The sequence below is a fragment of the Accipiter gentilis genome, chromosome 19 (assembly GCF_929443795.1).
Source record: "Accipiter gentilis chromosome 19, bAccGen1.1, whole genome shotgun sequence".
In the NCBI taxonomy this organism is placed as follows: domain Eukaryota; kingdom Metazoa; phylum Chordata; class Aves; order Accipitriformes; family Accipitridae; genus Astur; species Astur gentilis.
This window is the reverse complement of record NC_064898.1, coordinates 10,226,011-10,250,608: the sequence shown is the minus strand read 5'-3', so window position 1 is coordinate 10,250,608 and position 24,598 is coordinate 10,226,011. Positions and strand designations below refer to the sequence as shown.

At 35.2% G+C, this 24,598-nt stretch overlaps 1 protein-coding gene across 3 annotated transcripts in view; it reads left to right on the top strand.

Annotated features, from left to right (window-relative positions):
* ATM (ATM serine/threonine kinase) overlaps window positions 1–24,598 on the top strand; it is a 79,229-nt gene that overhangs the window by 23,573 nt on the left and 31,058 nt on the right. For all 3 annotated transcript variants that reach the window (XM_049823682.1, XM_049823684.1, XM_049823681.1), the window contains 20 exons: window positions 864–984; window positions 2,132–2,308; window positions 3,085–3,254; window positions 3,525–3,771; window positions 4,343–4,461; window positions 5,783–5,909; window positions 7,120–7,319; window positions 9,530–9,704; window positions 11,662–11,826; window positions 12,103–12,235; window positions 14,702–14,797; window positions 16,628–16,799; window positions 17,225–17,366; window positions 17,997–18,173; window positions 18,574–18,748; window positions 21,557–21,644; window positions 21,985–22,140; window positions 23,066–23,174; window positions 23,934–24,022; window positions 24,118–24,220. In XM_049823682.1, coding sequence (XP_049679639.1) covers window positions 864–984; window positions 2,132–2,308; window positions 3,085–3,254; window positions 3,525–3,771; window positions 4,343–4,461; window positions 5,783–5,909; window positions 7,120–7,319; window positions 9,530–9,704; window positions 11,662–11,826; window positions 12,103–12,235; window positions 14,702–14,797; window positions 16,628–16,799; window positions 17,225–17,366; window positions 17,997–18,173; window positions 18,574–18,748; window positions 21,557–21,644; window positions 21,985–22,140; window positions 23,066–23,174; window positions 23,934–24,022; window positions 24,118–24,220 — 2,941 coding nt within the window. The remainder of the gene's footprint in view (window positions 1–863; window positions 985–2,131; window positions 2,309–3,084; window positions 3,255–3,524; window positions 3,772–4,342; window positions 4,462–5,782; window positions 5,910–7,119; window positions 7,320–9,529; window positions 9,705–11,661; window positions 11,827–12,102; window positions 12,236–14,701; window positions 14,798–16,627; window positions 16,800–17,224; window positions 17,367–17,996; window positions 18,174–18,573; window positions 18,749–21,556; window positions 21,645–21,984; window positions 22,141–23,065; window positions 23,175–23,933; window positions 24,023–24,117; window positions 24,221–24,598) is intronic.

Genomic DNA, 24,598 nt, shown 5'->3' with positions numbered 1-24,598 from the left:
CGAAGAATGTTGATAACACACTGATGTTTTCAGTTGTTGCTCAGTAGTGTTTAGACTAAAGTCAAGGATTTTTCAGCTTCTCATGCCCAGCCAGGGCACAAGAAGTTGGCACAGGACACAACCAAGGCACCTGACCCAAACTGGCCAATGGTGTATTCCATACCATCGGACATCCCATCTAGTTTAGGAACTGGGAAGTGGGGGCAGGGAATCGCCGCTCGGGGACTGGCAGGGTGTCGGTCGGCGGGTTGTGAGCTATTGCCCTGCGCATCATTTGTACATTCCAATCCTTTTATTACTACTGTTGTCATTTTATTACTGTTATCATTATCATTATTAGTTTCTTCTCTTCTGTACTATTAAACCGTTCTTATCTCAACCCAGGAGTTTTACTTTTTTTCCCGATTTCCTCCCCCATCCCACTGGATGGGGGGGAGTGAGTGAGTGGCTGCGTGGTGCTTAGTTGCTGGCTGGGGTTAAACCACGACAATAAATTCTTTGAGAAACTTTTTACATAGACATATATACATACATTTCTATATACATCTCTTCAATAAATATATTCTCAAATGACATGACATGAAATGTTCCATTATGATGGAGAACTGAAGTTTGGCTTCCTGCATTGGCAGAGATTGGAAAACTTTTATAAGTTTTCAGGCCATTCTCCACCATTCCATCCCAACAGATTTTCTTAGTGTTATTGATAATGTTTGAGGGAGAGGAAAGAAAGACCGCTGTACAAGAAAGTTAAGAAGAAAATAACGATATTCAGAAAATCAGAATGTTGTTATTTGATACACAATATGCAGTCATTCTGTAGACTAAATGTTATGCTAATAATTATTGTTCTTTTTTTGAAGTTTGTTTCAAGATGTGAAACACAGAGATTCTTCTGGAATGTCAAAACCTCTTCCCTTGAAGCTCCAGCAAAAGGCTTTTGAGAATGCGTATCTCAGAGTTCAGGAAGGAATGAGAAATCTGGTACCAACATCTAGTTATTAGTTTTGCCTAGTTTTCATCTTGGGAATAAGATGGCTTTTTAAATGATCATGTTTAGTTTTCTGAGAACATTAATTCTTCTGGGCTTCTGATAATCTGAGGTGGTGAAATGAGGTTGTAGCCAGGAAATTCCTTACACATCTAGTCAGTCACTGTTTTGCCCACAGTAGAAGTTTGTAGATTTTTTCACTGTATGTTCCAGACTGCTCTTCTGTATCATACTATTTGTTGTTGCGGGTTTCAGTACTGTAACACTTAAGAATCAAAGAAAAATGGAGCCTCGATATTCTAGACTATATATAAATAGTCAGTAAAAGGCAATGTAAGTTCAAATGATGTGTTTACATAGTATAAAAACAGATTTGTAAATTTCAGAGAGATCATGTTTCCAGTGGTATTAGAGAAGTAGTTTTCACAAAACCAAAATTTGCTTAAAAAATTAAACTATTTGGAAGAAACTTCAAGTGAGGGAAAAGTTTTACTTCAGTGGAGTGACTGGAAATGCAATGGTGTATATTACTGTGGAATTTCTTTAACTGTTAATGTTTCTGTTAGTGTCTTTCACGTCTCCTTCCTTGCTACCATGCTAAGTCATCTATATAATTTTCCATTGTTTTTTCTGTCATGCTGTCATCTATATGCATGTCATCTCTCTGTGGTGTTTTCTCTCTGTTCCCTTTGCCTGATGTCTTGTAACTTGGGCTCGCCGCTGAGCCCTCATCTGTCTGTCATCTCGTTTCATCCCTCTGTAGTGTTGCCTCCAGTTCTTTCCTAGAGTTCCTAGGCAGTTCTTTCCTATATGCATCAGGGAGGAGCAAAAAGGAGACTTGTCTCGTCAATGCCTCTATCATTTCCCTGTTAAGTGTGTTGCCTTTGTTTAAACTTTTGATACTATAACATGACCTGGAGTGTATGAGGTATCGGCATGTGTGCTGGCATGCTGGAGGCAGTAACTTCTCATTGAGGAGTGGAGCAGACAGCTGGGAGAAGTAATTTTTAAGCAACCAAAGCAAGATTTTCAGCAGTATTTGTCAGTGCTCTTAATTTTAAAATATTTGTGCTCATTTATTAATTAGGAGATTGCTTTAACAGAATATTCGTATGAGTTCTTCATTATTTCTTATTGAAGGTCAGGGGTGGTGCTAGTCCTGAAGATCTTTTGGACAAACAGTGTAATGGAAAAGCGGTTTTGCTGATGCTTATAACCATGGTTCTGTGCTGCAGTCCGGTCTGTGAAAAGCAAGCGTTGTTTGCCATTTGCCAGTCTGTGAAAGAGAATGGATTAGAACCTCACCTTGTCAAAAAGGCAAGTATAAAATTCTATTTTATATTTAGGTTATAAATTAAGGTTAGGTTAAAATTGGAACAATACAAAATACATTTGTCAGTACTGAAAGTTGTTAAATTTTATAAAAGCGTGACTAATGTGGGACATAAATGTCTGAATGAATTTGTAATTATATTTAATGACCTACATAGAAATAATGACATCATAAAAGACAATTCTAATGGTAAATCTTGTGTGTTAAAAGCACAGATCTGAAATACAAATAGATTTTTATACATTGAAGATTGCAGATCTCATTTTAGAAAATGTTTCTACCCAGTGGAAGTAAAGAGAGTTTTGCAATGTGGAAAATATGTAAAATAAATGCAAAGTATTGGAAGATGGTATGTGTCTTGTGGACTTTAACTCTGAAATTCACAAGGGTGTACTGAAATAAGTGCTGTTTATACTGCAGCCTTTCATGCCAGTCATTTTTTTTTATTGTGCATGTTCTCTCCTTTTTATCCTTTCTTTCTATTTGTTGCCTCTTGTTTTTACACACAGTCTCTAGCCTGCAAAATGTGTACTGTCTGTCCTTTTCCTGCCTCATAGAGGGCAGTTGTAGTTCCTTGATTGCACTCTTTTTAGATATGGCAATACAAATAATAAAAATATTGCTTATGCTAAATAGGAGCTGACTTATACAAATATTCATTAAAAGGCTGGGGTGATGACACATGGAGGTGTAGTACTGTCAGTTTGGCAGAGTATCATGTACTCTGCATGCTATTTCTGCAGTCTTATTTCATGCACAGGTTTTGAAAAAAGTATCTGACATATTTGGCTATAAAAGTATAGAAGACTTCATGACATCACATTTAGACTATTTGGTGATGGAGTGGCTGAAAATAAATGACAGTGGATATAGCCTGCCTGCTTTTCCTTATGTTCTTCTGAACTATACTAGCCTTGAGGAATTCTACAGGTAAGTTTGCTATATGAAAGCAGTTTACTTAAATTTATTTACAGTTATGACACAGTATTTCAAATTTCTAACATATTGAGAGCTTTTAAAATGTATTCCAAGTATCTTGTTAATTACATTTATGCTGGTAAGATTTTTTGTATAGCTGTAGCTAAACAATAAATACAAGTTTGGTTATACAATAGAGGAATGGTATTTGCTATATTATACTTGACATTTTTTTAAAAATCCAATTCAAGGACATTCTGGAAATGTATTTACTACATATAGGTCTTGTTATAAAGTTCTGGTTCCACACCTGGTGATTAGAAGTCAATTTGAAGATGTGAAGTTACTTGCTGACAAGATTGAAAAAGACTGGAGACAGGTCCTAGCAGACTGTTTTCCAAAGATACTTGTGAATATCCTTCCGTATTTTGCCTATCAAAGCCATGGAAAGAATGAAGTAGCAGAGCAAAGAGATAAGGCTTCTGAAGTCTTCGACATGCTTAAGGATGAAAAGTGCTTAGGAAAACAGGTATCTATTTTTAAATGTGTAAATTGAGTTCTCTGTCATTTAACAGACCTGAAAGGAACTTTTGTATATGCTGTAAAAATGTAAATAGTTCAAGTTTATAGATACAAAATTATTATTTTAATAAAGCCAAACTAGCCAAATTTTTATCCCGAGGTTTTTAAGTAGCTATTCAGAATGTAAAAAAAAATTTTTTTTACCATTTATTACACAACCTTGAGTTTCCCCATCATACATCTGTTTAAGTCATGTTTTCCTCTTAAAATATTTTGTTAATGCTTTTATGAGGAGCCATCTTCTCCAGAGGCAGACTCTGTATTCAGAACTAGTAGTAAAATTAAACATAATTTTTTTTTTCCAGATACTGTAGGGAAGTAAATTGTTCTACCTGTGACTGCCATAGATAAAGACTTAACCAGGCTTAATTTCTGAATGAATTGTATGTCGTGGATAATTGAACAAATAGAGAATCCAAACAGGAAAAAATGGGTGTTCTGAGAAGGAAAAAGAAATGTTAAATTATTTTAGCTAAAGTATTTTTTTCCTTATTAAAACACTATTTATCTTCTTCTAGCAAATTGACAATTTATCTCATAATAACTTATCAGAGATTGTGGTTGAACTGTTGATGACCTTGCATGAACCACCTGATACCACAATAGAAGAACCACCTCATCTAAGTAAATATATAAGGTACGTGTTTGTAGATTTTCTAAATGCTGAGTGTGTTTGTATAACATTGTGGGTTAAAATGTGACCTTCAGGCATATGAAGAGGTGGCCTTGAAGTTGAGAATTAAAGAATTTTGTTGTCATTAGCAATGATGTATCATAGGCATGCTTTCTCACATAGTTATTCCCCAATATCAGTAAGGAGAACCTCTATAATACTTCAGTTAATGGAAAGCATGAATGGGTGGGCAAGAGAATGCCATTGTATGTTGCTGAGCTGGAGAATGGCAATGCAAGTTTAGACTAGTTCAAATTTGGATGGACTTCCCTCTCTGTAAAATTGGTTGGGTTTTAATGTCTAAATTAAAGTGATTCTTTTACAGGTCATTAAATATTTAGAAGTCACTGAGAAGTAAATTGAACCATTTCTTAACAATTCTTGTAGTGGCAGCTCTTGCCTTTGGTAAGGAGGTTGCTTAAGCAATGCCAGATAAACAGATTCCGTATTAATAGGAATATTCTAATACTGTAAATATATTCACTTTTATGAGCTTTTCAGTCTTTGTTGTTGTCCTAAAAATACCACTATTTACATAATTATATCTAGAAATAATTTTCCAGATTTTGTGTTTAGATACAAACTATTTTGAAAAACTTTACCCTTTCTGAAGTTATTGAAGAAGATATTTTTGTTGTAGAAATATAAAGTTGAAAGAAAAAAAGCATTTCTATGAAAATCTGCCAAAAGTTAAATGGCTGAGGATTTCAGAACTTTTATTTATAAAGAAGTTTGTTTCAGCAAGTTTATTAACAGACTGTGGTGTCTGCTGGTAACCAAAGTTTTTCTTTCTAAGAAGGGAATGGTAAGAATAAGAGTGATGAAACTTAGATTTTGCTGTTTTGTTAATATCATGATGCATTTCTTTTCTTTTTGAGGTCCAAGAAAAGTTGAGTACCCTCTTTTTATAATGAGGAGATTCATGATTACTTTTTTCTCAACCAAATTGTTCCCATAGTTAGAAAATGCAGAAGTTTTATCCATGACTTGCAGTTAGATTTTCCTACGAAGTACCAGAGATGAGAAAAAATGATTTTTAGCAATATGATCTTTCAAAAAAATAGTAGAATGTTAAGAAAGTACAACTTAGAAAGCTGCCATAGAGAGACAACAGGCAGCTAAAAATAAGATGTATGTCACTCTGCTGGATGCTTTTGGTGCTTCTTACTGAAAGCAGAAAAGATTTCCTAGGAGTTACGTGTTTATTCAGTGAGACTTACTTTATTTAATACATGGGTTTGATTTGGGGAAGAAAAAAAAATAATCTCTTTTTTTATTCATTTAGGGAACTGGATCCTGCTCCTAATCCTCCTCATTTTCCATCTTATGTGATTAAGGCAGCCTTGGACTATATTAGCAACTGTCACAAAAGCAAATTAAGAAGTCTTGTAGCAGTTCTTTCTAAAAGCCCTGTAAGTATGTAATGATGATTTTCTTTTTCTGTAGAATATAACATTTCTTTTATGGGTACATTTTGGTTTAATTAGACATTTTTGTCATGTATATGTGAGGGAAAAATACAATCTTAGAAACCTTTCTGTTCTTTTGTTTGCCTTCTGAAATGGAAGAAGTCCTAAGTTCAGGGACACGGTAACCTTACAAAAATTACATGTTTAAACTATCACATGCATTATAGAATACATATCAAATAATGTATAAATAGAATTATTTTAAAGGTTGAGGAAATCTGTGTGTACTAGACACAATTTAGATGCAATCTATTTCTTTGGCATGTGTCTGAAGAACATTCTAGAATAATTACATTCAGACAATTTTATCTAAATACTATCTACCATCAAGACACTGAAGTTTGCTTCCCTTACTGACAGTGTGAAATTTTGTAGTCTGTGATGTTTTTAGACATTTGATTTTCAGTTGTTAAAGGGAAATACGAAGGTATATAAAATTATCCAACCCTTGCAATAAATCATAAACATTTTACTGTCTTGTAACATCATTCCTTAGATCTGTATCTTTTCAAATTGTATGCTGTTTTATTGCATATTTTGTCAACAATTTACTTTGCCTATCCATAAACAGTCTAAAAATAGGAAAAAAAAATTTCTGGACCATGTTTGTCTAAATCTTTGAGTGTAAAAGTTAATGTTGCCAGACAGTGGAAAAAATTCTTTAAAATGTAACACAACCTGCCTAGTACTTTAAGATAGTTACTTCTTTTTTAAGTTTACAGTTTTAACAGTTACACTCTGTTTTTATATATTCTATGAAATAACGCATTTTTGTATGTATGAACATTGTTTGAAGAATATAGATTGAAGTACTACTTGATGTTTTAATGGTTTTTATTTGATGTTTCTCCTGTTGGTGAAAACTGCCATAACTGTTCGGTTTTCTGAAAAATTTGCATAACGTTTCTCATGTGGGGAAAAAGAAAAAGAAAGGAGAAAATTAGGAGGTATGGGGCTTAGAGTCCTGCTTGGAGAGTTGGTTTCTATGTAGGTCTTTTGTTTGTTTAAAGCAATAAAAATAATAAAGCCTTTTTGTCCATGTCCTTTAAAAAAAAAATATCTCTATTGCTTAGGTTTTTTTCTTGATATAAAGTATATCTGTATTGGTATTATGAATTATTTTTTTTTTTACTCATAGTTTATTCATTTTTAGGATTCATTTCAGAAAATCCTTCTAGCCCTTTGTAATCATGCATCAGATACAAACAACATTTACAAGAAACACAGAGTTCTCATAATTTATCACTTGTTTGTTAGTCTGTTACTTAAAGAGATAAAAGATGGTTTAGGAGGAGCATGGGCTTTTGTCCTCCGAGATGTAATTTACACCCTGATTCACCACATCAATGGCAGGTAAATATGGTAATTATATCTTGTTCTTCCTGTCTGTGCTCCCTTGTTCTTGTAACCTCACATTTCAGTATTGCTAGTAGATGTTAATTCATTTGTAGAAATAATTGAAATTTGCTGAAAGAAAAAATTCAATTGCCTTTCTTTGATACTTTTGGAATTTAAATTTAGAACTCTTAGTAAAATGTGGAATGTTTTGTGCTATCCTTGTATTTAAATGTTTGCTATACTGCAGAATTTTGTATCTGTAATAGGTTATCAAACTGTAGAAACAAGAAGTGTTGGGAGATTTTGATGACAGAAAGGGTGTTTGGGAATTTAAAGTATATAGGAGAAAAATTCAAATTGTGATGTTAAGTGCAAAGGAAGCACATGTCAAATAAAATGCACTTCTTAATAAAGAGTATTTACATTCTCACCAATAAGGAGCTAACAAAATGAGTGAGAATTGGTACATGTTATCTTAGCTTGTCTTCAGATTGAGAAAACTGGTACTTCATTAGGCTTACGATTTAAATAGAGATTCTTATCTTTCACAAGGACTAGAGATACTTTCTTACTTGAGGTTTAGCTTTGGATTTCCAAGATAATTCTTACTTGAGGTTTAGCTTTGGATTTCCAAGATAATTATTCACCTAAATGTCATTGAGTTTAAGTGCAAGTTGATTGCTTTGCTTGTTGGAAGCACTTCATACCCTGAAATACTGAAGAGAGGTGTATTTTATGGTAAATGCCATTATTATGAGACTTATTATTGCGATCAGCACTGGTCATTCCTCTCTGAATGCTGAATGAAGCTGCAACGGGACCACTGTGTCCAGTGTGGGACCGCTCCAACCAGCACATCAGAGATAATGACAAACTGGGATGGGTTGAGTGGAGGACCCCCAATGGGATAGGTGGAGTTGCTCTAATTTCTGTTCTTCAGTTTCTGGAGGGAAAGATACCTTGTAGAGAAAGTAGAGCCAGATTTTTCCTAGAAGTGCACAGCGATGGACAAGAGGTAGCACCCATCAAGTTGCAATATGGAAGGTTCTGGTTGGACGTAAGGGAAAAGATTTTCGCAGTGAGCATAGTCAACTACTGGAGCAGGTTGCTCAGAGGGGCTGTTGATTCTCCATCCAAGGAATAATGTGTCAGAATTCAGCTCAATAAAACCCTGAGAACCTCATCTGACTTTGAAGCTGACTCTGCTTCAGGCAAGAAGCTGGACTAGATAATCCCCAGGTGTCCTTTGTAACCTAATTTTTTTTTTCTTTTTCTTAAACTGTCCTGGTTTCAGCTGGGGTTAATTGTCTTCCTAGTAGCTGGTATAGGGTTAAGGTTGGATTTTAGCATAAGAATGTTGATAACACTGATGTTTTAAGTTGTTCCTAAGTAATGTTTAGTCTAAAGTCAAGGATTTTTCAGCTTCTCATGCCCAGCCAGGGAGAAAGCTGGAGGGGCACAAGAAGTTGGCACAGGACACAGCCAGGGCAACTGACCCAAACTGGCTAATGGGGTTTTCCATACCATGTGATGTCACATCTAGTATATAAACTGGGGGGAGTCAGGGGCGGAGGGATTGCTGCTCGGGGACTAACTGGGCATTAATCGGCGGGTGGTGAGCAATCGCACTGCGCATCATATGTATATTCCAATCCTTTCATTATTGCTGTTGTCATTTTATTAGTGTTATCATTATCATTATTAGCGTTGTCTTTTCTGTTCTATTAAACCGTTCTTATCTCAACCCATGAGTTTTACTTCTTTTCCCGATTTTCTCCCCCATCCCACTGGGGGGGGGGCGGGGAAGTGAATGAGCGGCTGCGTGGTGCTTAGTTGCTGGCTGGGGTTAAACCACAACATAAATTAATTAATGGTTATGTGAGAGAGAGGAGAGTTCAGAGAGCACTTTTTTCCATTTCTCTCAACATTGTTGTGGCAAGTAATAGTCTAAAAGCCTTTTTGGGTTGGTTAGTGGTTTTCTTCCTTTTTGGAATATATTTTTCTTCAAAGCAATCTGTCAAATTTTGTGTGTGTTAGTTCTCCTCTGTGTCCTGAGCTAAATCCTTAGAGCTGATTGAGTTGATAAAGATTAGAATCAGTTCCTCCTATAAAGTTTATTTATATTTCCCCTTTTTTCCTATTCTTCCCTGTTGTATAATAGCTTAATACTTGAGACAATGACAATTTGTATTTCTTTAATTTCACTTTTTTATTTCCTGTGACAGACCTGTTATTATCAGAGAAGTATCCATGCGCAGCTTTTCACTCTGTTGTGATCTTCTTCGTCATGTTTGCCACACAGCGGTTACGTGTTGTAATGATGCTCTAGAGAGCCACCTTCCTGTTATTGTAGGAACCCTAATACCTCTTGCTATGGACCAGCCTGAGATTCAGGAACAGGTAGTTCTGAGTTGCTGCTTATTCCTTATCTGTTAGCTTTTTAGTTAATGTTCACTGTCATGAAAGGTATATCTATACTCATGTTCAATTTTAATTCCTTTTTTCTATGCTTTGTAGATTTATATAAACAAATCTTACTTGGGATGTAACACTATACCTTTAATTTGTTAAATAAAAGTGTGTTTACTTTTGGTACTTCTAGTTTGACAAATATTGTGTTCCGTATTTAATTTCCACGGCCTTAAACAGCGATGGAGATGTATTTGTATCATAATTGCTGAGATGACTGTATCACTTTCTAATTCTCTATTTACTTAGTCTATAAAAAGTCAGATTTCTTATAGAGCTTTAATGCTGTTGTAATGTCTTTTATGTCTGCTTTGAATCTGTGCGCATTTTTGCCCCAAATCTGAAAGAGGTTTAAAACCTTCAGGGTAAGTTTCAGAAAAATTGTTACCTTAGTTGAGTAGAGACACCAAATCAGTGGTACCACTAAGGAAAAGATGGAGAAAACATAGGCATTGCTAAACTACTGGTGATGGCAGTCTAATGACTACAAGCATATCGAGTAGCCAAGCAGTTATCTACAAAGCTCTGTGGATGATTTCACAGGAAATATGATTAAAAGCTTTGGCAGGGGAAGGTGCTAGAGGTCAAAGAGGAAATACATGCAAAGAACAGATTTTAGTAGTTCAGCTAGTTATTTAACAAATTGTCATTAAAAATGAATGTAGCACATAGGCCTTAAAAGAGAATGAAGCAATTTCTGTTGTGTGATAAGCCTCGTTTTCCTTCTGGTCATGTTTGTATGTGCATTCTTGAGGGGGTGGAATTTATTGGATTCAGAGACTTATGGTTAGTAGCTGAAGTTGCACTTCAGTCCTTACGGTTGTCTGCTAGCTTAATCTGATCCCATGGCACCATATGCATCTTCGTGGTTGCAGTGTAGCCCTACATTGTCCTTCTCCTTGTGATTCCGGTTCAGCTGGAGAGCTATACTAATTGAGCTGAAAATAACCTGGCAATCTTTTTCCCAGCTTAATGATCATGATCAGATTTAGAATATGTCTATGCAAATAGTTGTATGTGCACACTGCAGAGGCAACATGTCAGGGCATCCCTGGGCAGAAACAAAGTGGGCAGGGCAGAAATTTCTCTGAATTGGAACTGATATCAAATATGAAACCTTCTCTTATCATATTCCTGCAGGGAAGTCCTTCCTCTAGTGGTCACTTCTCAGTTTCTTCTCTTTTTTTCTTCTAGCATTGAATGGAGGTTAGTTAATAATTTTTAGGCAAATAAAAGTCTCCAAATAAAAACCTCATCATTTAGATTGTAGACTCCTCAAAGCTGCCTGGATTGACTATCCAGTTGCATTGATTTGTAAGTAAAGCATAAAAGCAGCGTTTTTTGCAAAGGAAGTATGGTACCCTTTTATCAAGCATTATTCAAGTTGTAGATCTGTTATAAAACAAATTCTACCAGAGTTCAGTGATTTGGCAGTAAACTATGATATTTAGGCATTTGTCCAGATTTCAAGTTACCGACACTTTAGTTAGTAAGAATAATAAAATCCTAATAACATCAGAAGGACTGCTTGGGTGCAGTGTGTTGCTAAATCATTGCCAATATTGTAATGATTCCATTTGCCAGTATTTGAAATCAGCTTCACCAAAAGACAGGATAAAACTGCAGGCTGTGATAATAAAAGTTTTGATGTCCATTTGGGAGGGGGAGTAGCAAAAATGCCTCACCATTTTAGAATATATCTGTGATTTCCCCAAGACTCTAAACATTTTATAATTTTTAACAGTGTAAATACATTATCTTACCTTTTTTAATAGAATTCTCCGTTTAAAGGAACTTGGAGAAATACAAACTTCATAACCTGAATAAGAAATATGGCTCAAAAATGTTTCTCCGTCTGTCTTGGTTTTCATTTACTTTTCATTTTCAGGTCCTAGGCTTGTTGAAGTATCTGGTGATAGATAATAAGGATAATGAAAATCTGTACCAAGCAATCAAATGCTTAGATCCTTTTCCTGAACATCCTGCTTTTAAAGATTTGCGAGCAACTCAACAGAAAATAAAATACAGTAAAGGACCATATTCTGTTTTGGAGGTAATTACATTTTAAAATATATCTTGTGGCATAGTGGTTTTTTGTAATGCAACCTTTCAAAAGAAAAACAATTTACTAGCTATAGGTATAGCTGAGAAATTAAGTTAGACATGTGGATTCTTTTTATTGCCAGTTTCAGACACTGAGATATTTGTAAATGTCCATTCTTATTTTGCATCTATTAATATCCACATTGTGGACTGCTGAGAGCCACTTCTTTATTTGAAGCCTTTATTAGTATGCTGTATGTGATTAACACAAAATGTTGTTTTGCAGGAAATTAATCACTTTCTCTCAGTTGGTGTTTGTGGTTCACTGCCCTTAACACGACTTGAAGGACTGTATTATTTACGCAAACAATTGGAACAATATAAAGATCAGATGAAGGATCTCCTGAAAAATTTCCAGGGTACTGACATCTGATTATGTATTTTATTTCTTTTGTATTTGGTTTTAGGTGTGTAGCGATGTAACCGTATTCTAATTTGACATTTAATGTTTTATTTTGTGTCTTTGTTTTTGTATGTTTAACAATGTAACCTTATTATAATTTCATATGCAGAGTAGAATGGCACTTACGCCATATTATTATGCCCCTCCCTTCCGGTACCTAAAGTGGGCCTACAAGAAAGCCAGAGAGGGACTTTTTACAAGGGCATGTAGTTTATAGGAGAAGGGGTAATGGCTTGAAACTGAAAGAGGGTAGATTTAGACTAGATGTAAGGAAGAAATTCTTTACTGTGAGGGTGGTGAGACGCTGGAACATATTGCCCAGAGAAGCTGTGGATGCCCCATCCCTGGAAGTGTTCAAGGCTAGGTTGGATGGGGCTTTGAGCAACCTGGTCTAGTGGAAGGTGTCCCTGCCCATGGTAGAGGGCTTGGAACTAGATGATCTTTAAGGTCCCTTCCAACCCAAACCGTTCTATGATTATTTGTGCAAAGTCGGAAGCATCTTTAGCGGAGTGTATTATAAATATTGTATGACATGTTATATGGCAGAGACGATAAAATACCCTTCCAGCTTTTGGCATGAGGTTCACTTATGATTGTGAATGACCAGGATAGTGTATAATATGAGTATATTGCTTTATGGCTGCTTAATGACTCTTCTTATATATGAATCTCCCTACTCTTTAAAAGTCATGAAGCTAGATTTTACTAAAGGTATAGCATGTTAGAAAGCAAAGCTCACAGAAGTTCTAAAATTATAGGATTTAGTTTAGTTGAACTTTGCCACATTGCAGCATTCTGTTTCAGCCGTCAGTCCAGACCCAGTTCCTTCCTATTTTGGTTTTCAGAAGCTTGTGCCAGACCATTTCACTTTTGTCCTCTACATCAAGTCTTCATCAGCTTGTATGCATGGCAGGAAGATAAAAAGAGCTGATGTAATTCATTGTAAATAAGTGCAAAGTAAAATTCAGGAAGAATAGTAGTCTGTCTTAAGGCCATGTTGTAAGCGGATTATGTCCCCACGTCTTGAATATCATTTACAATTTTAGTCTTGAAATTCTGCTTGAAAAGAGAGTTAGTAAAAGGGCAATAAGCTTGTGTGGAGCAACTTCCATCAGAGGAGAGCCTTGTGAGCTCAGAAAAGAGATTGAATAGGAATACAGAGAGGTGTATGAACTGGTGAATGGTATGATGAAGCTGAGTAGGGAGCACTTACCACTTCTATCACAGTACAAGAATGGGTTAAATTATCTGGCAGTAGTTATACAAGAGAAAACATATTTTTTTTAAACAAAATATATACAGCATGGAACTTACTGCCACTTCTTGTGGAGATCAGAAGCACAACGGACCTTTAAAAGGAGTTTGACATATCTCGTAGAGATTATTAGGTATGAAGACCTGCTCAGAAATCCCCATTCTGCTGACTGGCAAAACCTAAGAAGAAATACTTCCTCTTGCTCTGTTGGAGGCAGGCTAGCAGGCTTGATGGGCCTGTTGCCATGATTTTGCCTTATACTAAAAGTCTATTAAGCACTTACAAATAAGTATTATTATTATTATTATTATTATTATTATTATAGGTATTAAAAAGAAGTAAAAAAAAACAGTTCTTGATAAAGGCTATAAAACTGCATGCTGAAAGATAACATTTAAGAAATAACTACTGCAGTTTAGCCACATATGTATTCATTTTTGTAAAAACATCGACAAGCATAAAGCCCAATTCCAGGTTTTCACTACAATCAACAGGGCAGCAAGATTTTTTTTAAAGAAAATAGTACTTTTGATTTTTTCACATTGGCAAATCATCATATTTTTTCCTAGACCTTGATCCTGGAAACAGCAAAACCATTTTGTTTGGAATGTTTATTTAAAAAAAAAAAAAAAAAAAAAAAAAGACATGTGAGGAAATATCCATCTTGAGAGTTTATAATTTGGCAAAGTTAATTAGGCAATGGAAAGCTAGTAAAATTCTGTGAAATTCCTGGCAGAAAGTCTTATTTTGGGATATTTCTTTGATTCAGATTTAGAACAGAATGATGATACTAGCTTAAGTGCTGTCAGTGGAGTCACATATTATGACTTCTCTGTTTCAAATAACATTCTTACACTAACTTACACTAATATTTCATGTATTTAATTATCATTTCTACATCAAACCTCTGAAAATAATAGCATTTATATATTCTAGTTTTGGGGATTCTTTGGCATAGTCAAATGCATAGAAATTTTTTTAAGACCTGATGAATAAGAAAAATTAATAATTTTTTTATGTACTGTTTAATACTAGCTTGCTTCAACATTAATAATGCATGTTGACATTTGCAGATAAAAGATACTAAAGCAGTGTTTTCTTCTAATATGTTCACATTACAAATACAGAATGACATTTTGGGGGTTTATTTTTCTTTCTGAATGATAGAAAAGCCAGAAGATTCTGTAGTAGTAAAGCTGGTGGTGAGCTTACTGCAGCTGTCCAAGATGGCAGTTAACCATACAGGTGAAAAAGCAGTGCTGGGTAAGTTGATTAGTTCCACAGGCATCTGGGGCTGTCATTGCAAAACCCAGGTTGAAACTGGCTGTTCTAAAGCTTACTTCCCCCTGCTCTTTTGCATTTGCTACCAGAGGTAGCCATCAGGAATGTTAAAATGGGTGATATGTCTTCTTTTCAGTCACTGTATTGTACAGCTTTGACTAATAATTTAAATTGTCATCAGTTTAGACCCTGGTATCTTCTACATTCAGTAAAGTGTGTAAAAGTAAAGTGTGTAAAATCTGCTGTTATATGGGTCACTTTATTAAGTTGAAAAATACTAAGAAAAATTGAAGAGAACTTACCTGAAAATTTGAAAGGCATGTCTAAGTGAAAATCAGAATAGTTGTTCTCCATCTTAAAGCCTCTTCTGTATTATTAAAATTATTCTGACGGTTTACATGGAGCACCTGATTAATGTTTGATCCAAAGCTAAAATCAAAATCCCCTCTTCCCTGAGTGGGGAGTACCTCCATGAAGGTGCTGTTTACTGAAATTAGATGTCTAAACTAGACAGAAACACAAGTAATGAGAACATTTGCCTTATGTTTTTTGTCTAAAAGACTAATAACTGATAATTAAAAATGCTGAGCAATTGATGCTCACATTGACTTCAGTATGATACATTCTTCGGCACCTCTGCAAGTTTTAAGTGTCAGCCTTTTCCGTACTGTGTTTTCTTAGATGATTTGTTAAATTTAATTCAAAACACAACCTGTGTATTTTCAGTCTGTTCTTTACTTGCTCTGGTGGTTAAAACAATGTTGTAGAAAATTGACATGTTTTCAAGACACATGCTGAGTATGAATGAAAGGGCAGGGAAATAGATTTTGGTTTCTTTCTGACAAACATTAACATCGCTTTTTTAAAGCTATTTTCAAGGTCAATTTTGTTTTGTTTTTTTCTTGTATATAGTCATGTGGTTTATAAAATACTTTGTCTGGAAAGCAAATGAGGAACACATTGATACATCGTTTTATGTAGAATGTAGGTTCATTCTCATTGAGTTCACAGGCTACTGCTTGTATTTATCATACCCTTAGGGAATGCAAATGAGTGTCACTTAGTGGCTGCGATTCTGACCTCTTGCACTTACCTGTTTCTGACACAAGCAAAAATGAAATCCATATCTGATTTAAACTGCAAAATGCAGAGCCATAGGCACTCCTAGAAAATTGAGTTAAAAAGCATAACTGTATTAGAGTCTTAAGCTGCAAAATTTGTATATGTGTAATTATAATCATAAAGCTTCTCAAGTGATTATTTATAAATATTTGCAGATTTTTACTCCATAATAATGTAAGTTCTAAAAGCAGTTGTTGTGGTTTAAACCCAGCCAGCAACTAAGCACCACACAGCCACTCACTCACTCCTCTCCACCCTTGGTGGGAAGGAGAAGAGAATTGGAAGAAAAAGGTAAACCCTCATGGGTTGAGATAAGGACAGTTTAATAGGACAACACAAGGAGAGAAGTAGTAATAATAACAATAATACTAATAAAAGAATGTATAAAGCAAGTGATGCACAATGCCATTGCTTGCCACTTGGAACCCAATGCTCAGCCCATTCCCAAGCCTTGATCCCTCCTCCCCTGGCCAGCTGCCCCAGTTATATACTGAGCATGACATCATATGGTATCGAATATCCCCTTGGCTAGTTCGAGTCAGCTGTCCTGTCTGTGTCCCCTCCCAGCTTCTTGTGAAAATTAACTCTATCCCAGCTGAACCCAGGATAGTAGTTTATATTAATTGCAACTTTCTAGGGTGAGACCTTGTTTTAGTGTACTTAAGACTAGAAAATTACCTGCATTTGCAGAGGCTGTTGGAAGTTGCTTGGGAGAAATTGGTCCCATGGATTTCTCCACTATAGCTCTTCAGCGTGCTGAAAATACACTGGATTCTAAAGCAGTGGACTTACTTGAAGATAGAAAACTTCAGTGCGTCTTCATAATGTTAAATCAAATAAATATTGCTTTAACAGATAATTGGTGAGTATACTTATTTCTTTATTTATTTCAAAGCTTAATAGGAGCCATTAAGTTGTTGTTCAAATCACCTCAGAGTAACACTCTGAAAGTGTTATTAACACCTGTTGATGTCCAACCATGTGCTTCTTCAAGGCTCAGATTAATTCTCCAGTCAAACTTAGATATATTCTAGAAATTCTCTAGTTGCACTCGAGCCAGAGAGTCTCTTCTGTGCTGTAGAGGATAGCAGTGCTGTGGAGTAAATACTGAGGCTTTGCTTTATAACAAAATATGCAATGGCATATCCTAGTCCAAAATTTTCTGATTTAATGTACCCATTGTTAGGTTGTGGAATTATTTGTCTTGTATGTTTATAAAGGTGATTTTGAAAATAAAATATCTGAATGAAATGAATAATAATGACGTTGTGTATGTTATTCTTTCAGTATTGACGTTAGAGCTGCTGCTGTTTCCTGTTTGAAAAACATATTAGCCACCAAGTCTGGCACTGAATTTTGGGAAGTTTATAAAAATAAAGCTGATCCCATGTTAATCTATCTACAGCCTTTCAGAATGTCTAGGAAAACGGTACTTATTCTGGTATACCTTATTTATATGACATATGGGGTAGCAAAAAAATAAAAATATATATTTAAAAAAAAAGTACATTTGAAAATATTTTTGAGATAGGCTTTGATGAATGCAAAATTTGGACTTTTCATCAGTCTGATTGCAAATGTGATTGCTTTTATACCCCTGACTCTTCTTTCTGTTCCAGCATTTGTGGCTTTACCAATTTGACATTGGAAAGCTGTGAACTTTCATTATTAGACAGACAGTTTTTGATTACCTACTCGGTAATCTAATACTTTTTTCCTCGGGATTGCAATATCATTTGATGCAAAAACTTAGTGGAAAATAGGTTAGAAAAAAAAGGGTCATAATTAACCATAAATCAGATATTTCCTAGTTTTCAAACTTTTGATTTGTAACCTAAATGTGAGGTCTAATATGGCCTTGTTGATGTTATCAGTAAAATTTTATTTTTAATACTTTCAGATTTCCTTGGAAACTTAATATTTACATGAACAAAATTGATATTGTTAGTCAATTAAAGCACGGTTAATATTTAATGTTTTAATCTGTGCAGATGTGAGTATGTTTTTTAAAATGCCATGGAACTTGTTTATATTTGCAATATATATATTTTTCTTCTAGTTTTTTGTAGTACCTGCTAATGATATGGAGGCTCCTTTAGAATCGTTGGATGACACAAACCTGTGGATTCCTCTGGGAGAAAGTCATGAGACCTGGATCAAGCGTCTAACTAGTTCAATACTGGACAGTGGAGGTGTGCAAAATGAAGTTCTCCAGTTAATGAAGCCACTATGTGAGGTGAGCTAAATTATCCATATGTATGCATGTATATGTATGTGTGCTGTCATGCACAAAAATACATGATCGTGCATCTTGATAGCAAATAGTAATTTCTGCTATTAAGTTACTACTTTTTCTTAACACTAATTCAGTTCCTTCATAATCAGATATTGCAAATACCCGTAAAATACACTTTTGAAATACAACATTTGACAGATAATTGTAAACATAGATGAACTTTATATGACTACTTTAACTGAATGCCAGCATAGCCCCATTGAGTGGTTTACATTTTTCATATTACATGTTCTTTCTCAAGAATTACATGTTTGAGTAGTTGTCAGTTTGGTTATAACCTGAGAAAAGAAAGGCTTTTGGTTGTTTTTCTTAGCAGCTGCTATGCATGACTGTTTTCTAGGTGAAAACGGACTTGTGTCAAACTTTGCTTCCATACCTGATTCATGATATCCTTCTCCATGACTCAGATGAATCTTGGAGAAGTCTTTTGTCAGTTCATATCCAGAAGTTTTTTACAGCCTGTTGCAGATTTGCCTCATCTAGTAGATCTACTACACCTCCAAATTCTGATTCAGGTAATGTCATAATATTTTTTTCAGCTGCAAGAGGGATTCTGGTTGTGAAAAATTACCTTCTGACATCTAATGTATGATGCACACTTGTAGGTGGACAGAGTTTTAGAAGCTTCTGTCCAATTGTTTGATCTTTTTCCGTGGAGATACCAGTAATTTTTAAGCTGTTTATTGGCAGCACCCAAGTAGTTTCTTTTGTATAGCTTCTTTCCTTATTCACAGCTGGATAATGTTTATTACTTGCTGAATTTAGATGTGATCCAATGTTGTGTGCTGCAAGACTGAGTCTTGGACTGTCTCTTAAAATGACTAATTGGCAGTTAAATTCTTCTCTTACTCAAACAAGAGTGATTAAAGGCAGTTTTCACCTGGATTTTCCCCTTGGAAAAAAGACTAACCCTTGCTCTAGCTTCTGCCTAATGTTGATAATGGTTTCCCTATACATTCAAAAGACCTGTTCCTTTCCAGCAGAATGAAAGGAAGTTGTAACCAAAAGAACTGCAGTCGAGTATGAATAGTGCAGTGAGTTCCATTACAAACAAAGCACCTTCTAATCAAGGTGGCTGGTGTCCTTTCCAAATAGATTGTGGTTGAACTTAGCAGAAATCTGTACAAAGTAAGATCTTTGTTACTAGACTGTGGGAATGGTACATGCACTTCTTTTCAGGAGCTGAAATACGTTATTTCTTTTATTTGTGCATGTCCCCTACTTAACACAAATACAGTAACTTCAGGTTAGTATTTTTTTTTGTGCAGTAGCTATTCTGCTATATCTTCCAACTCCCTTCTTCAGCGACAAATCACCAAAGGAATGAGTCTGTACAATGTCTTGCAGTCTCTTTACAGGCAAGTCATGCAAGCTTCAGGTTGCCAGAGAGGTAAAGGAACCCTTAGTATTGCAGTTCGTACTAAGAGTGGTGTAATAAGCCTAATGATGCTAGGTGTATTTTAAGGTACTTTTTATAGACACTGACTAGCCTGGCCAGAAAGACGAGACCAGTATTCTTTCATATTTTTGAAGTCAGGTAACAAGCTGTTGCCACAATCCAGGTATTTTTATTATTGTCCCACTTTGTAAGATAGAAAAGCATTAACAATTTTCAGTTTCCTTCCTGTAAGCAGCCAGGAAAACTACTGCACAAATTTTTGCTCGGATGTCAGAGTAATCCAAAATATTCAATGAATAATAAAAGGGATTTTTCTAAGTTTTATAAGCTTGCAGTTATTTCAGTGACACCAATGAGTAAATGATAGAGGCCTCTTCAAACATTGTGATTCTATGCAAGGGATCTTACTGAGGCAATATGAGCAAAATAAAGGACATGTAAAAGCTTTAAATGGAGTTCTTCAGATGAAAAACTGTCCTGGTACCAAAAAAAACAACCCCGTGAAGTAGCAAACAGCTCGTTGTCTATGTAATTGTTAACAGATAAACTGAAGGTCCACTAGCCAACAGAGCAAGATATATTAATTCCAAAGTTGGAATGATAGAACATCAGCAGTATTCAAAACAAAAATTTTAAACATCTGGTGACTACCAGTTTCTTCAAGGAGAAACTCTTACCCTATCAAAACAAGGAGGAAAAATCTCCCTAGAAAACCTAGATAAATTTCATTCCAATCCATAAGGATCCAAACTGTTGCAAAGACCAAGCAGTTAGACCTGAGAGAGTTGAGTGCTTTTGAACAAGAGTCTTCCTGTTGATCCATTTTGACATGCAAGTTCTAGGAATTGGCTGTTAATCTTGGCAATTTAAAGCATAAATAGTGTGAACATCATGCCAGTCACTGTGCTGCCTAACTTTAAATTGCCAACTGCTTGACAAGAGTCAGACCCACCAAACTAAAAATGAAGAATAGTTTGGACTTAGTGCATGTCAGTCTGGCCAGAATCGTATGTCAATTGAGTCTATTATTTTGCAGAAGAGTTATAATTATTTTTAATGACTCTTTCAAAATACACGTTCGGTTATTTCTCCTTAGAATTTAGAACTTCTATCTCGTGCCATGAAAAAACAGACACCATTTTCTGTCTGTAAGCTTGTTGTTAGCAAGTGAGTATGAACACCATGCTGACATCTTATAGTGTTGTTCATTTCTGTTTGTTGGAACACACGAAATTCCCAGATACTTCTTTTTTTTTATATGGCTTTTGCTTTCTTTAGGGGAAGTTTCTACTTCAGTGTCTTACTGTAGTGTAGCACTAATCAAACCTTTGCTTATGCTTTCCCTATTCCTTGCTTCTCGTAATGTATAAATTGAAATGTCCAGAAAAAATGAAAAAATTATTAACCCAGTGACCAGAACACAACCTGTAGCCATCTGATTAATTTTTTTTAAATCCAGAAGCAAGGCATGGAAATATAAATTCTTCTGTGTATGTGAGGTAGTGTTTTTTATATAAGCATACATAATCTATAAAATCCGCACTAAAGCTACTGGTAAGTATTTCTGTGGCTTTGGAATAACTTTATATGGCTCAAGTCTAAGGGAAGAGGTCTGTTACGGAGCTTTGTGCAATGGTGTTGGATCATCTCTGAATTCTGTAAGAAGAAGGAGTAGTATCCACAACTCATTAATGCAAAGATAATTTGATAAATAAAATTGTGGTATAAACTACTGTAACATCCACTAAAATCATATAAAGAGGGGAAATACATTTTGTGACAAACTATTAATTTAATTTTGGAAATGCTGCCCAAGGAACTTTTTAGTTATTTTCTTGAGTAAAAAATACACCTTTTTATTTTATAAATGGCTATGTTATGACAAAAGTTCATTATATTCTTTCTTTTGAAATATACATCCCAGAGCAAGAAACCCATAATTCTAGAAGTTTGGATAAAGTATCTCGACGAGCCATGCTTGCTGTTGTAGATTACTTAAGAAGACAAAAGAGGTGAATTACAGCTTTCCAAAATGTTCCTTTAATTTAATTATGACTGTTTTAAGATCTGTTGACACTATAGATTAAGGAAGAAGGATGTGGTAGAGAACATGTCAGTTAAAATAATGAAGATATAGTAGTGACCTTGCATTTGTTAAAGAAGTGATATGGCTAATCTTAAAGGGATCTAATTTTGCTGAAGGAGTTTTTAGAAAACTTTTTGTCTGATAAACTTTTTGTGGTATGCGTTTAGGAGGGGGCAAGATAAAATTAGCCTTTGGAAGACTTTATATTTAGATTGGATTTATTTTATTTAATGTGTTACAGCAATATTAAAGTCTTTATTTATCAGATCTGTTTCAGGTGCCGTTTTTGATGACAGCTTCTGGCTAGATCTGAATTATCTTGAGGTTGCTATAGCAGCACAGTCTTGTGCTGCTCACTTCACAGCCTTGCTCTACACAGAAATCTATGCAGACAAGATAAATACAGACAAACAGCAAGAAAGGTACAAGGCTTGAGGAATGCAATTTCTTGACATTTTGGTTAAAATGGATCAAGTTTTGTGTGTCTCAGTAGTGTCTTGTTACAGGAAAAGTCAAGGGAAATTTAAAAAAATTCCCTTAGGTGGGTGTTTTGACCTGGAAAATATTGCCACCTGTCCTTGAATGTGATCCCAGACTTGCTAGTGACACACTCAAAATAGCATCGTTTTGACTTCTAACCAGAAAGTTTTCTTATAAGTGTGTGTTCTAGAGAAATTTCACTGAAACTAATGCTTCTGAATACTGGAATGTATTGAATCTCACTTTCTAAATTGAACACTTTCAAGATTCTATTTCTCATAATTAATAGTGTGCTAGTGGTTAAATGACGGCCGGAAGTGAATCAAGGGGAGAAAGATACCACTGAATGATGACCAGAATTGTGTGGGTAGAGCTGAATGATCCTTGTAGAAGGAGTTTTCTTCTATAATGGACAATTATCTTTGTCTTCTGGTCCAGCAAGATCAAAATATGGAACTAGTTTACTAGCTTTGTTTTGGCAACAAATAACTCCAAGGCAGTGAATGTATAATAAAAGTATGTTTGTAAGCATATATATTATGTAGTTGCTTTTATTCTTTCCCAGAAGAGAGCATTCTTGCTTCAGGCATTCACAAAAGCAATTTGATTTAATAAAAGATTAGACATTACAAGGTGGGGGGGGTGTCTCTGAAAAAACACCTTGATGTTGAAATCCCTTGATGTTGATATCCTCAGTTCAGCTGATCACTTTGTCATTCTGGTGGAGAGACATTTTGAATAACCTGGGCATATGACAGGCCTGATCTTGCATTTGGTGCTTGTGCCCCTTAGGTGTTATTTCAGAATTTCTTTAGTTTATTTGTATGAAATTTCATTTAACTTTACTGGTTGAAACATTTCTTTTAGGTTTTCTTTTAAAGCAGCTAGGAGTTTGACATTTGAAGAAGAAAGTCAAACAAGAACTGTTACTATTTTGAATGAAAAAAGTAAAGGAGAAACTGGCATAAGTTTACAGGTATGTGTGTGCTCCATAATCTGAAAGCGAACCTTGTCATGTTACTACAATTAACAGTAGGTTTCATCTGAGCTGAAGGCAAATCTAGTTGAACTTCAAAAACTGTATTTGAAAATTTTCCTCATCCTCTAATTCAAAGTGAACTCAGTGGCATTGCTGAACAAGTTAAATTGAGTATTCGTTCACCTGACACACTAATTAAGTGGCAAATTTTAAATTGCAGCAAAGCAGACTTTGTTCCCCAAAAGAACCGACCCATGGTGGTAACCAGCCAAGTATTTTTCAGTTTGTTTTGTTCATTAAAAATCAGTAAATGGCGTAGCAAGTTGTAATGATCAAAACCAAAGCAGTATTATCTCCTACAAGTTTATTTTATGCATAAAATCTATTCAATAGCCTTGTCTAAGTTACTTCTTTCCACGGTTCATTATTCCAGATCTGTGCTTGCATATCTTTAAAATGCATTGCTTAGCTGGTATGTCTGATGCTCATGCAGTACTACTGCCTTTTGGTTTTCAGTCAGTCCACCTAAGGCCCAGCACTGTTTTTTTAATAACCTAGCAGAGAAGGTAGGTAGTCCTGAAGAGTTTTGCTAGACTATAAAACTTTTCTTCCTGTGATGATGGCATAAAGGAAAATGAAGCAATGATAACACATTACATGGAAGGACTTGTATTTATAAACTTAAATGATATGTGTACAACTCACTTGAACTGGTTCCAAAAGAGGTAATTCTTTGTCCTTTGGTGCATATTCTAGGACCTTCTCATGGACATATATAGAAGCATTGGAGAACCTGACAGTCTCTATGGCTGTGGTGGAGGAAGAATGTTACAGCCACTAGCACGGTATAATTTATTAATGTTCTCATGTTCTTTAAAGTCATTACTTTCATTTATTAGTAAGGAACTTAAACTGAAAACTTCTTGTTAATTTACAACAGGATAAGAACATATGAGCATGAAGCAGTATGGGAGAAAGCCCTTGTAACATATGACATCGAGGCAAGCCTTTCTCCATCTACTCGCCAGGCAGGAATAATAGAGGTAATTTTATTCTATAGTAGGCAATGAATGTGGGAGTTGATATCCATCGTACTGAGAGTCATTTGTAGTAAATGCAAAATTGTTTTAGAACTAAAAGAGATCTCTTTGGTCATCAAGTCCACCCCACTGGCATAGGCTTCCAAACTGTATAATGTAAGACAACTAAATATTTGTCCTGAAAACATTATGGCTTCTAGTCCTCTTGTCACTTACCTGTAATCCGTATCTTGGGTAATGAATTTTGCGAAATATTTCAAAATAGATCTTTTACAGAATTTGGCCAGCTCCTAAAATGACAGGATATAAAAAGTAATGGAATTGGTTATTTTTGCTATCTCATTCTTTAATCCTCTCCAGTATGGCAACTATCTTACTGAA